Source organism: Xenopus laevis, chromosome 1L, assembly GCF_017654675.1.
Source record: "Xenopus laevis strain J_2021 chromosome 1L, Xenopus_laevis_v10.1, whole genome shotgun sequence".
In the NCBI taxonomy this organism is placed as follows: Eukaryota; Metazoa; Chordata; class Amphibia; order Anura; family Pipidae; genus Xenopus; species Xenopus laevis.
In genome coordinates, this window is record NC_054371.1 from 120,533,193 (window position 1) to 120,546,446 (window position 13,254).

A 13,254-nucleotide genomic window follows, 5' to 3' on the forward strand; every position below is an offset into this window, starting at 1 on the left:
ACATGCATATTAAAGCAAATCACATAGTGAGCTATTGGTGTATTAAAGTTAATATAATTGCTGTGGTTTGCTGGAATAGTCCCTAATCCTAGATTCATATGTAGCCGATTGCCGGCTTGAAAAAGCCAGCACTGAACCCCCTCCTATTTGATTCAGTTTAGTACCCCTTTTGTTTTTAGGAGGTTTTGTTTTAGTTGGTTTAATTTATATTCTAATTTTGATTTTAATTATCTTATGTGCACTGACACAGTTACTTAGTAGTGAGGCTAATGCCACACCAGGCTGTGAAAAAGCAGATCCGCTCCCATTTGCTCCATGGTGTAAGTGCATTGATACACACGGAGTGGATTTTGGTGCAGAGAAGCATAAATATACATTTTCACACCAAAATCTGTTGCATGACTGTCAGTGCACTTATACCGTGGAGTGAATGGGAGCTTTCTCAGCCAGGTGTGGCATTGATCTTTTAGTTGAAAAAAGGTGTCCAAATTCAACCTTTTGCTGAAACAAATCCTACCTAATTTTTAGATGATCCAGAGGAAGGCAAAAAAACCCCGTCTAAAGCAGCTTCTAATTTGCTTCAGAAGGGGGAAAAAATTCCTTCCTGACTCCAAAATGGCAATCGGTATAATCCCTGGATCAATGGTTTCCTAATTCTACTAAAACCAGTAGCTTTGTACAGTAAGTACAATGCTACCTTCAGGGCATATGGGTTGGTTCAGTATTGGCATACATTTGGGAAAGTACCAGGTTATAAAAATATCCTGGCACTGGTAACTGATTCATTGAACAGGAGAACAGTAAGGATGATACACACAGGGGCATTTGAAGGTGCTTCTAATCCAATTTCACCTGCAGTACAGTCAGCAGCTGCTGCGCTATTAATGCAAGCTCTACAAATACAGTGACCTCTGAACTGGCTATGGACTGCAAGTAAAATGACTCTAGACGCACCTAGAAATACTAGTGGATAATAGTAAGAAATATATCTCAATGTTCTCCTGTTCAACAAATGGGTGAGCATTTCAAATGACTAAACTGACTTACACTCAATCACACACACAAATACATAGAGCACACACACTCACAGAGAAGAGTTGGGAGAGAAGTTGGGGAGAGGACAAAGAGGGCATGGGTATGGGAAGTGCTAGGGTTAAGGTATGGAAGAAAACCTGGAGGGATTAAAAGTGGATGGTAAAGAAGCTGGGAATAGGGAAAGGGATTGAGAGAAATGTAAATAAGGAAATCAGGGGAAAGGGAAAAGGAGGACACAGTATAGAGGAAGTAGACCAGTGCCCCCCGCGGCCACAGGGTCTGCTTTCTTTATAGTTATGCCATGTAAGGAAATAAGGGAGAAAAAGAAGTTTGGGGTGTTGTTTAGAGATTAGGAAGAAGGGAAATCAAGGGTAAGGGAGCAGAAGGGAGAAAGTTCAGAGGAAGTAGACCTGGGCCCCCCGCGGCCAGGGGGTCTGCTTCCTTCATAGTTACACCACTGCTTAGAAAAGGGGTTAATCACAGGTAAGGGAATAAGAGGAAGGCAGATGTTTGGGGTATTGTGAAGTGATTATGAATGAAGGAAATCAGAGGAAAGGGAGTAGGAGGAGACAATATAGAGGAAGTAGACCTGGCCCCCCGCGGCCAGAGGGTCTGCTTCCTTTATAGTTATGCTGCTGGTGTGACCCACTTAGGAAAGGGGTCAATCATGGGTAAGAGAATAAGAGAGAGACTAAAGTTTGGGGTGTGGTTTAGTGATTAAAAAAGAGGCAAATCAGGGATAAGGGAGTAGGAGGGAGACAGTATAAAGGAAGCAGATCCGGGCCCCCCGCGGCCATGGGGTCTGCTTCCTTTATAGTTATGCCACTGGAGTGGGCCACTTAGGATAGGGGTTAATCACAGGTAAGGGAATAGGAGGGAGGCAGATGTTTGGGGGAGGGTGGGGGTAACCTGGTTTTATTTGGCAATTTTCATTCAAGATGTAACCTTACAATATTACCTTCCTATTTTCCATCCTTTAGAAGCTACAGTCAGAGATCCCGTCTGGTGCTGGCTTTGATGGTAGAACCAGGTGACATTCACAGGAGATGGTTTAGGTTTGGTACAACAGGTGGATTGGTTGTTTAGGGGTGCAGCTTGCCACAGGTTGTTACAGGCAGCAACTAATGATGGTATCCCATGTTAGAACAGAGGTAATGCCTTACTCCTGCCAATTCCAGTTGGAATCAACTTCAGAGAAATCTTTCAAATTCTTTCCATCGCAACTATGAGGGGAGAATGTTAGCGGATATTCATCTAAGTCGTCCGCAGATGGCTGTGAACAAAGGAAAAGCACTTAACCTTTTATACAACATTTCACACGGCACAATTTTGTATTAATTTCACTAGGGGTTAAATGTTATTTGATATCACACCTTATTAGTCACTGAGGGCTTCCTAACTACAAGGAAGAAAAGGATGAACTCAGTTGCCTGGTGTTATTATGCAACTGACCTGTCCTCCATCCCAATAATAGCAGGGGTCTTATGCAGTGGGAGAGTGATGCTTATGACTATGTTTTCATACAAATCATACATGTATAATAAGTCAGAAGACCTCTGCCCTACTGTTTCATGAAAGAGTATTGATAAGACATTGATTGCTCCATCACATTTATTTACCATTTCTGGCTGAAAAGGTGTCTTCAGTCTTCGATTTTCCAGATCATCCCAGTTGATAGTGCTGTAGAAGGGATGCTCCCTGATATTCCCATTCTGTCCAATTCGTTTGGTGTTATCAATCTCCAAAAGCTAAAGAGAAACATGGTTATATGTTAGAGTTTTGCAGATGTTATACTAGGTCACTTCCTGCATTATTGGCAGGCACATAAGCAGTATGCCAGTATATCTATTTACCTTAGGCAGGAGGTCCAGCATTTCCTCGCTCATATAACATGGATATTTTGGTGTTTTGTTCAAAATCATATATCGCTGCCTTAAAATGCTGCCTGATGTTGAATATGGCAATTCACCTGTGGCCATTTCATACATTGTCACCCCAAAAGACCACCAATCCACGGCTGTATTGTAGTCTTCCTTTAATAGAATCTTTGAAAAGAAAAAAAAGAAAACGAATTATAGCAACAAATAACTTTATGCCTTATATTTGTGGTAGTAAAGAGATCCAAGCATTGAAAGTTAATTACAAGGGTACATTGACATGTCTTTTTGCAACATATTGGAACGTCTAAACTACATCAGAAAAGGGATGGACTCAGTTATTTTAACTACATGTAATATTAACAATTAAACACGCCTTACTTCAATATTAAAACAAATATATTTATTAAGCAACAGGCCTAAAGATTTAATCCACCTCTTAAATCACTGGCGGGTAATTAGGAGGAACACATGCGCCTGGGAAAAAGACACCAGGGGTGTCGCATTTAATTTAATTTGAAATTTAACATTCTATGACAACTAACAAACTGAATCACACAAGCTTTGGATATATTTGCACTAGAGTTCTGGATGTACAACAGGAATTACTAGTGGATTAATGTGTTTCCACAGTAGGAGCCTGTGCAGCTGGATGAGTTACAGTTCTGCAGTTACAAAGTACATATTAATACTAAGATCCCATATAAGACTTTGTAGCTATAACTGACATTTCTGTGCTGTATAAAATGTATTGAATGCCATTTAGAATGCTTTGTGTTAATTAAGGTTTAATTGCAACAGGAGGGGTGCCTTATATTAGCCACCAGTGATTTTAAGGTGGGAAGTAGTGTTAACCTGTTGTTTAATAAATATATTGAAGTATGGCATGTTTAAATGTTAATAGTACAAAGTTGGTCTATTTTCTGATACAAGTTTAAAGGTTATAACATTGGGACTGACAGTTTCACTTTCATTTCAATACAGGTATAGGACCTGTTATCCAGAATTCTCAGGACCTGGGGTTTTCTGGCAAAATGTATCTTTCCTTTATTTGGATCTTCATATCTTAGGTCTACTAGATAAACATGAAATAAACCCAATAGGCTGGTTTTGCTTCCAATAAGGATCAATTAAATCTTATTTTGGATCAAATACAAGGTACTGATTTATTATTACAGATTAAAAGGACATTTTTAAAAATCTGGATTAATTGGATACAATGGAGTGTATGGGAGACACTGCCTTTCCGTAATTTGGACCTTTCTGGATACAGGGTTTTCCGATAACGGATCCCATACCTGTAATCATGGAAAGGTCACATTGGGTTCAGATCAGTGAAAATTCTAACATCTAAACTGGACCCTAATAGATTCTAAGAAACTAAATTGCTTGAATTGGCATTGTGCCAGCATTTGTTAGGTGATAGATTGGGATAGATGGGAATGGGATCATCAAAGATGTTGATACTATTCTCTCATTTTTTTTCTTTTATACACACCTTTCTTTCTAATATATATGCTACTATGCATATATTGTAAATATTTTACAACAAATTATGTTACCTCTGGTGCCCGATATCCAGGGGTTCCTGCTAAGCCGTAGGTTTTCCTCTGGCCAAAGATGTTCTCTTCTGCAATGCCAAAGTCGCAGATCTTTATGTGGCCGTCTTTATCCACTAATATGTTGTCCGGCTTCAGATCACTGTAGGTTAAACATAAGAACAATTTACTTTCAGAAAAATATAGAAAGAGTTCTGGGAAAGAGGTCAAGCTTTATCACATAAGTGAAGTCTTTGTAAGTTAAATGTGATCACATATTTCATTCCCTTCTTATAGATTTATTATTATTACAGAAGTTAATTGTTGTTAAAAATAACCTCAATTAAATTAACCACAAAAGAAGGTGATAAACTAATTTAAATTAAGCGTACAACAAAGCCCACTGTGTGCCACTGCTCTTGATTGATTGAGGGCATAATAGAGTGTTCTACATGTATGCAACTTATAGTTGATAAGTAGCCACTTCTAATCCTCCCCAGTATGTCAAACTGTATTTTATTAGCTGACCTCAAAGAACTTTACAAGTGTTAAAGAACACAAACACAATATTCTGAGATGTTACTGACCGATGAATGATTCCCTTAGAATGCAGGAACTGGAGGGCAACCACCATCTCTGCTGTGTAGAACATGATTGTCGACATTGGCAGACCTCCTTCACGCATAATCATTTGCCATAAAGATTTCCCACTGGCATACTCCAGGACAAAGAAGGCTTCAAGCTGGTAAGTGCAGGTTAGAAGAATGTGAGACATGAGACATTACTATACAGAAATAGAGCTGGTTAAAAGAAGGGCTAAAGGGACTTGTTTAAAGGGAACAAAACCATCTATGTAACCTGGGCCCCCTGCAATTATCTCATACCCCCCTCCCCAACTGCATCAAAATTAACAGGGCAAATAGGGCAGTATTGGGAGCTGTGTGGGTGCATTTCAGGAAGTGAGTCAAAGTCATATAAATAGGTTTTGTTTAACATATTTAAATGTTAAATAAGTACCCCTGTAATACACCCCATGAAGGTACCACCACTCTATACCAACAAGAATATATTGACAATGACCAAGTAGATTATGCTGTTAGTACTAGATGACAATAAGGACTGGGAGTTCCAAGAATTAAATCTCAGAGACACATACAAAGTGCTGTTTTAACCTGTTATTGTGCATAAGGATCAGTATGCTTTACCTCTGACTGAAAAGTTGCATAAGAATGGCATAAAAATGCACATTCTCTGCTGATCTTCAATACACGAGCTTCTTTAGCGATGGAATAGCAGTCGTTCTTCTGTTTCTTCAAGATCTTAATTGCTACCAGTTGTTTATTTGGTCTAAAAGAAGCCAACATCACCTAATAAAAATAAGAAAAGAGATTCATATCATGGGGTCTCTCCTAGAGACAGAAACAATGTAACTTGCTATGCAAACATGCTTCATGACTTGGGAAATCCTTCACTTACCTGGCCAAAGCCTCCTTGTCCCAGTACAGTGTGGAACTTGTAGTTGTTACTATCCAGGGGAGCAGGTCTTTCAATGTCCAGACGGGGTCTCTTCTGTATGCTTCCACCTTGTTAAAGAGAAAAAAATTCCATTAACAGATCACACCACAAACTGTAGTGATAAGCCAATTTTTTCAACACACATGGATTTGTAATGAAATTTCGCCAATGGTGGATTTTTTCAAGAAACTGCAACAAAAATTTGCCACGAAAAAATTAACCAAAAAAAAACGTCCATTCACTGCAATGCATTTGGAGTTACAAAAAACTTGAATAAAAAGCCCATTAGCTTTAATAAATTTAAAGTAAGAAAAAACACCCATTGACAATGCATTTGGAGTGAGAAAAAACACCCATTTGGACTAGAGTATATTTTGCTAACAAAAAGTCGCTGTGACAAAAAATTTGCCCATAGACTTCAATGCATTTTGAAAATCTTTCGCCATTTTGCAAAATTTTCTGCTTTTTTAATTTTTTTTCAGTGAAAAACTAATAAAATGTACATAATAGTATATCTTAAAAAACAAGCATACATATGAAATTCAAAACAACCTTTATATTTTAAATGTATTTTTTAATGTATAAATGGTTTCTTGGGAGGTACTTATTTATAACATATAATTGAGAGGGTGATACCTACCCACTTATATGTATGGCCACTCGCAACCTCATTTTATGACCCAACGGCTCATTTACAAATGTGAGGGGCAAAATGCAGAAAACAGCTGTACTGCAAAGTGCCATGTTTTTTCTACTTTCTCCAAATCTGTTCACAGGGCCCAAAATGGAGTCGTGCCGTTCTCTCTTTATCCAGAAATGGATGTGCCTACATTTGTCAGTGTTGCATTAAGGATCAATGGGAATTTTGCAGCACAAGTTATATAGGGAAATTAGCAGTTGAGTTTGCTGTTTGTTAGCAAGTGAGGGGACAGGTTGAAGGGGACATAAAATGTACATAGGTACAATGTAAAATTGCTCAGCCTGCTATTATAAGCACTTTTTCAATTTACAATAGCCCATATACTATTAATGGTGGGACAACAGTTATAGTGCTGGGGACTTAGATTCAATTTCAGCTAGGAATTGAAGAAATGTGTATGTTCATCCTGATGGATAATACAGGTATAGGATAAGTAATCCACAAATTCATTATCCAGAAAGCTCTGAATCACTGTATGGCCATCCCCCATAGACATTTTAATCAAATAATTTATATTTTAAAAAAATAAAGGTAAAGGTAACTTGTACTTGAACCCAACTAAGATGTGATTAATCTTTTTTTGACCTAAAACAATCATATCGGGTTTAATTCATGTTTAAATAAATGTTTAGTAGACATGGTGTAGAGATCCAAAATACCAAAAGACCCTTTACCCGGAAAAACCCCCAGGTCCCATGCATTCTGGATAACAGGTCCCATGCTTGTAATGTGATAGGGACTTAGCAAAAGTGCTTATAATGGCACTGAGCAATTTCACATTAAGTAATTATGTACCTACAGTATATGCCTCTATTAAATACATACAACAAGGGTAATGTCTTTTCCTTACCTTCTAATAGGTTTTCTGGTCTTGATCTTCTATTATTCACTTCATTTTGCTCTAAATTTCTTTCTTTACTGTTGTCTTCTTTGATTTTTTTATCGTCTTTAGCAACCTGACTTGTTTTAATTCTCTCAAGCTTACTAGTCTTTTTCTTTGCTTGGCTTTCCTTTTGTAACTGTCCTTCTTCAACTGCTCTCTTTTTAATGCTCTTACCTTCACTGGTTTTCTTCTCTGCTTGGCTTTTCTTTTCTATCTCCTCTCCTACTTCAAATCTTCTCCTTTTAATCATTTTACCTTCATTGGTCTTCTTCTCTGCCTGGCTTTCCTTTTCTATATCTCCTCCTTCAAATCTTCTCCTTTTAATCTTCTCATCTTCACTGGTTTTCTCTGCCTGGCTTTCTTTTTCAATCTGTCTTTTTTCATTTTTTATCCTTTTAATGGTCTTCTCTTTGTTTTCTGTCTGTTTCTCTACTCTCCATCTCCTTTTAATGCTCCTATTCAGACTTGTTTGTGCATTTCTGCAAATCTTTTTATCATTTGCTGCATCTGATTTTCTTTCTCCTGACTCCTTGATCCAATCCTTGTTGGTTTTACCTTCTATGCAGCTTTTCACTACCTGTCCAGCCGGACATCTCCTTCTCTCACTCAAATCCATGTTTGTCTTTACTCCTATACTACTCCTCCTATACGTTTTTTTATTTTTACTCACGGTTTGGATAAATTTAGCAATCGCTAATCAAAAACACCTACTCTCTCCTACTCACTGTCCAAACGGCGGTTGGTCTGAACCAGCAAGTAACAGTTAAGCTAGGTGTGTCATGTGACCACCAGCAGTGGCATGCGGGCATCATTGGGTTTACCATGGAGCAACAAGCATGCAATTGAGAGCTGAAGACATTACTATGGCACTACAAACCTTTCTCAAATAAAAAACAACTTACGCTGCTCTACATTAAACTATATAAAAGATCAGTAACAACAAAACTTGTTTTCTTGTAAGCTTGAGTTCTTGTAAGGTATCCCATAATATTGATTAAATCTGAACTGCTAAAATATATACTGGTTGGTGCTATTGGTTGGTTGCCTTCTTTAGATAAAATGCTTTGCTGTAACTCCCAGTGCCAAAAGTCATATTCATATGCGTGTGTGTGTTATGTGTATATATATATATATATATATATATCTACATATATATATATATATATATATTAAACATTTCACTATTTCATTGTACAGCTTTTTTTTCTAAATGTATGGTACCATAATTAATGTGTGAAATGAAAGAGTTTCCAATAAAGTAAAGTATATTTGTAGAATGCAAGGTTATTATGGTGAGATTGGAAGGAAAAGGGATACGAGAATAGTTTATCACATCATAAGTCTAGATCTGTCATCCCAGCAAGTTGTTTTCAGAAACATTTGAGAAAGAGAGACAAGGGTATCTGGTGGCATTATTTTAAGACCATGCCCCTACATATCACACCTATTTTTTATCACACCTATTTAGACAAACCAGTAAGATCACAGCCAAAATGGCCAGTGAGGATTCTATTAATACCAGACATGCCAGTAAGATCACTGTAGAAAAGGATAGATTGAAAGCATCATCTCCCCTACACTTGCACAAGAAGAATGCCAAGACCAAAGTTCTTCTCTCCTAACTTCCACACGGTTTGGCTCCCTCTTTTCCACTTTCTGCTTTGGAATTAAAATATTGAAGATGACCAAGTCTTCCACAGTGGAACCCATGGCCAGCTTGAGTTTTTTCTTCAGATGCAGGAAGCAAAGTGCTGGCCAGGAAGAACAAAAGAGGAGCCAAGCAACATGGGACACAAGCGGGATGTGTGCTCAAAATCCGGACTGTCCCACAAAAAGGGCAGAATTGGGAGCTATGCAGGATACCGTATATATTCACATACATAGGTGATCTTACCCAAGGACTCCATGCCTCAGTTTCATAGGCACATAGAGGTATATTTATCATGTATAATAGAGCTTCTGGTACAAACAAATTTAAGCTGTCTGGGTTTTTTCAAAGCACCAAAATCCAGGCATATACGTATATACAAAGCAGGGCCCTCAAAGTGTAATAAATTGGTCCACCTCACAATGTTGCATTTTTACCCTGAATTTCAGAATAATTGCACCCACTGAAATATTTTGCAACAAAGAAATCTGCTTAGTAATGGAAAAAAACGCATGAAATGTTCAAGACATATGGGATAATGTATAAAAAGGTGTTTTTGAGATGGTGTCATTTCTTCCCCTTTTCTCTGTATGGCCCTCCTGCCCACTCCCTGCCAGACGGCTGCCTACTCCCTGAACCCTGTCTGCCTACTCCCTGTCCCCTTACTCGCAGGTAAAGGTAAAGTACAGGGCTCAGTTGAATTCTTGTGCACATTTTGCCTCTTTCACATTAAAGGGGCAATGGCTGCATTAGTGCTAGGTGTGAGAAAAATCAGGTGTAAAGTGCACAAAGTTTGGCATATTTTTATGCTTAGAGGTTCTATATTCAGTGTGCATATGCCATAGCATCCCCTAACCAAATGAAAAAAGAAGAGAACAGCTCTCATACAATGAAGGGATTCTGTATGGATCTAGTCCCTCCTACAGAAACTGCTGACTTCTACATTGCATATAAGTAGTAATGAAAAGGGATAAGTATTTGATCACTGCTATATAGATAAAAGATAATACCCTTAAGAATCTCACACATTATATTTTACAAGAGCTACAAGTTCATTTTCTGGGATGGATTGTAACTGCTGAAAAGGTCAAAGGACACGTGGGGGAATTTAGAGCTATTTTTGTGTACTGGACTAGGGAATAGTCCAATTTCGATTTGAATTTGAAAAAAATGTGAAAATTCGAATATCGAAATTCATCATGTATTGTGTCTTTAAAAATTCGACTTTGACCATTTCAAAAAGTCTCCCATTACTTTGAAATTCGACCCTTGATAAATCTGCCCCTAAGTGGCAAATTCAAAGTCTGGAATTTTTTTATGGTCAAAACTGTCAAATTCATCTAGGGAACTGTGGTGAGAGAATTTCCAGCAAAAAAAGTGGCGCTTTCTGTATAATGGGCAACCGGATAACAGATCCCATACCTGTATGTGTTGTTAAATAGACAGTGTTGACTCTGGGGTGTGCTAATGGTGAAGATTATAGCTAGGAAGAGTGAAACACAGCATGTATGAAGGGACTGTAACATGGCCATATCAATATCATGATGGCTACACTTTATTTTGCTGTTACCTAAAAATAATATAAAAATATATAAATATACAGTTTGACAAGTATAGCAGATTTAGGAAAATTAGGGAAAGTCTGATTGGTTGCTAAATGTTACTGCACTATAGGTTGCAAACTAAAGTCAAAATAAAACCAAGCTGAGCCAAAATGAGTATGGCAGAATCCCAATGTGTTATTTTGCAAAATACAATGAATAGTGCTTCTGTACAACTGCTTATTATGAAAAGATAACCAACGCCCCGACCTGTTGTCTTTATTATAGAACACAAGGCTCAGTGTAGGAGCAGTAGCCTAATAAGACCTGTTGTTAGTAAAGAAGACCCTGTCCAGTGCCATATTGGTGTCAGCAGTAAGTGCAGCCAAGAGACTTACTTGTTGGTGGAATATCTTTACTAATGATTCTTAAGGAGACTAAGGGGTTCCTAATGTTTCTGCATGTGACATGTTCTATCAGTATCCAGAGCTAGGATGAAGTTCAGCACTGCTAAAGCCATTCTTGGGGGCAGATTTACTAAGGGTCAAATTTCGAAGTACAAAAAACTTCGAAATTCGACCATCGAATTAAAAATACTTTGAATTTGAATATCGAATTCAAAGTTTTTCAACAAAGATCGATCGAACGATTTTTAGCCATCGATCGAAGGATTTCTATTCGACCAAAAAGAACTTAGAAAAGTGCTGTGGAAGGTCCCCATAGGCTAACATTGCACTTTAATTTGGCGAAGTATGACGGCGAAATTTTTTTTAAAGAGACAGTGCTTCGATTATCGAATGGTCGAACTATTTTTACTTCGAATCGTTCAAATTGAAGTCGAATATAGCCTATTCGATGGTCGAAGTACCCAAAAATTTACTTAGAAATTCGAACTTTTTGCCATTCGAACCATTCACTCGAGCTTAGTAAATCTGCCCCTTCATGTGGAAATAGCAAAAGTACCCTTAATATACAAGCTACCTCTTAAAAGTAGTCTTGCATTGTTGGCTGGATACTGTCGGGACTGGCTGCCTTCAGAAAAGATTTTCCGCTGGAAAGAGCTACAGATGGGTATTTCACCTTTCCCCCAGGATCAAGCAGAAGTTTGAGAATTGTGTATTTGATAAAAAGAATGAACTTGAATGAGGTTGCATGTTTCAAACTCAACTGCTATGTAACTACTTTATTATATTAAGATGGACACAAAACACATGAGGTGAGTAGCATCAGATATGTATTGGCATCCCAGGATCAATAATATTTGGAAGGGAGAGCAGTAGGCACAGGAGCCACATGTTTGGAATGAGAGCTCAAAGAAAAGCATAAAACAAGCCCCACCCAATGTCACACCCACTAACACACCTGTGTGGCCCCACAGCATTTCATGACAGTTACAACGTGAGGCAAATCTTTGGTTGGATAGTTCATTGGAAATAGATTGCAAGCTCTATTGGGACAGGGCCTGATATGAATGCTGTATAATGCCAACCATAAATGAGTATTCGGTTATAGAACTTATAACCCATTAGTTTACTAGCAAACAAATTGAAAAATAAATAGGTTTTTTTTCCCAGCATCTTTGCTACTTTTATGATCAGCCGAGGTAATCAATAATAGAAAATGTGATTCACTTCAGAAACTCACTTGCTCTGTCTATAACCAATTGCTCAAACACTAATAAATATGTCTCCATGTTTAGCAAAGCTTTGGAGCTTGGTTGTGAGGAGTAGAAAAGCATAATTACCCATTTTACATTTATTAGAATGTTAAAATGTAGGTTTTCTGGAGTGACCTTACGATTTGCTGTTGTCACCATGTATAAAATAAATTGAATCATTCCAATAATAAGTCACAGTCATGATAATTCATATACATTACTTTTATTTTGGGTGTCTCTATATGCCACATACACAGTTTCATCCCTACTAATAACATTGTATTCAAGTATCATTTTGATTGGCCATGTGGCAACCCAACACACAGTTTGGTTATCCCTTGTGTACTGGCCATTGCCAGAAGACCCCTAGTGTTCATATTTAGGATGTTTTATCCTGCTACCCAATGGAAATTGTAACATTGTTTGTCAGAAAGTGTACTATCCAAAAATATAGGGTGTCAGGCCCAGACTGGCAATGTGTGGGCTGCTGTAAACTGCAATAGCCAGCTGGGCTGGTGGGGGCCTGTTTGGGCCTCTGGGTACTTGAAATGCCAGGGCCTATTTTAAATCCCAGTCCAGACCTGTAGGAATGTCCTGTGGTGAAGCTACGCGTTGAATTTTTGGCCTTGCAATCGAAACAATGGCAGTTTGTGTTGCTGTGCCTTTAAAGCTTGGTAGTGTTCTGCTGGGAATCTGTGTCTCCATACAAGTCAGGAATCTCCAGACAAATATTTATCTGTGGTATTGGCACAAATCACTTGTGTTTTTCCCTCACAAATTTAAAAATACATCCCCTCATTTTAAGTTTTCCCTCAATTTACTCTCTTTTTTTTGTGGGTCTTACTAATAAATAATCTATA

At 38.0% G+C, this 13,254-nt stretch overlaps 1 protein-coding gene across 1 annotated transcript; it reads right to left on the bottom strand.

Moving 5' to 3' along the window:
• Positions 1–2,179: 2,179 nt before the first annotated feature.
• On the bottom strand, positions 2,180–6,106 carry LOC121393674 (protein kinase C delta type-like). The gene is made up of 7 exons (XM_041562791.1): positions 5,927–6,106; positions 5,656–5,817; positions 5,038–5,192; positions 4,475–4,613; positions 2,889–3,080; positions 2,655–2,783; positions 2,180–2,308 (listed from the first exon to the last, which is right to left on the bottom strand). The coding sequence occupies exons 2-7, from the start codon at positions 5,812–5,814 to the stop codon at positions 2,195–2,197; spliced, it is 888 nt and encodes a 295-aa protein (XP_041418725.1). The 5' UTR covers positions 5,815–5,817; positions 5,927–6,106; the 3' UTR covers positions 2,180–2,194.
• Between the last annotated feature and the right edge of the window lie 7,148 nt (positions 6,107–13,254).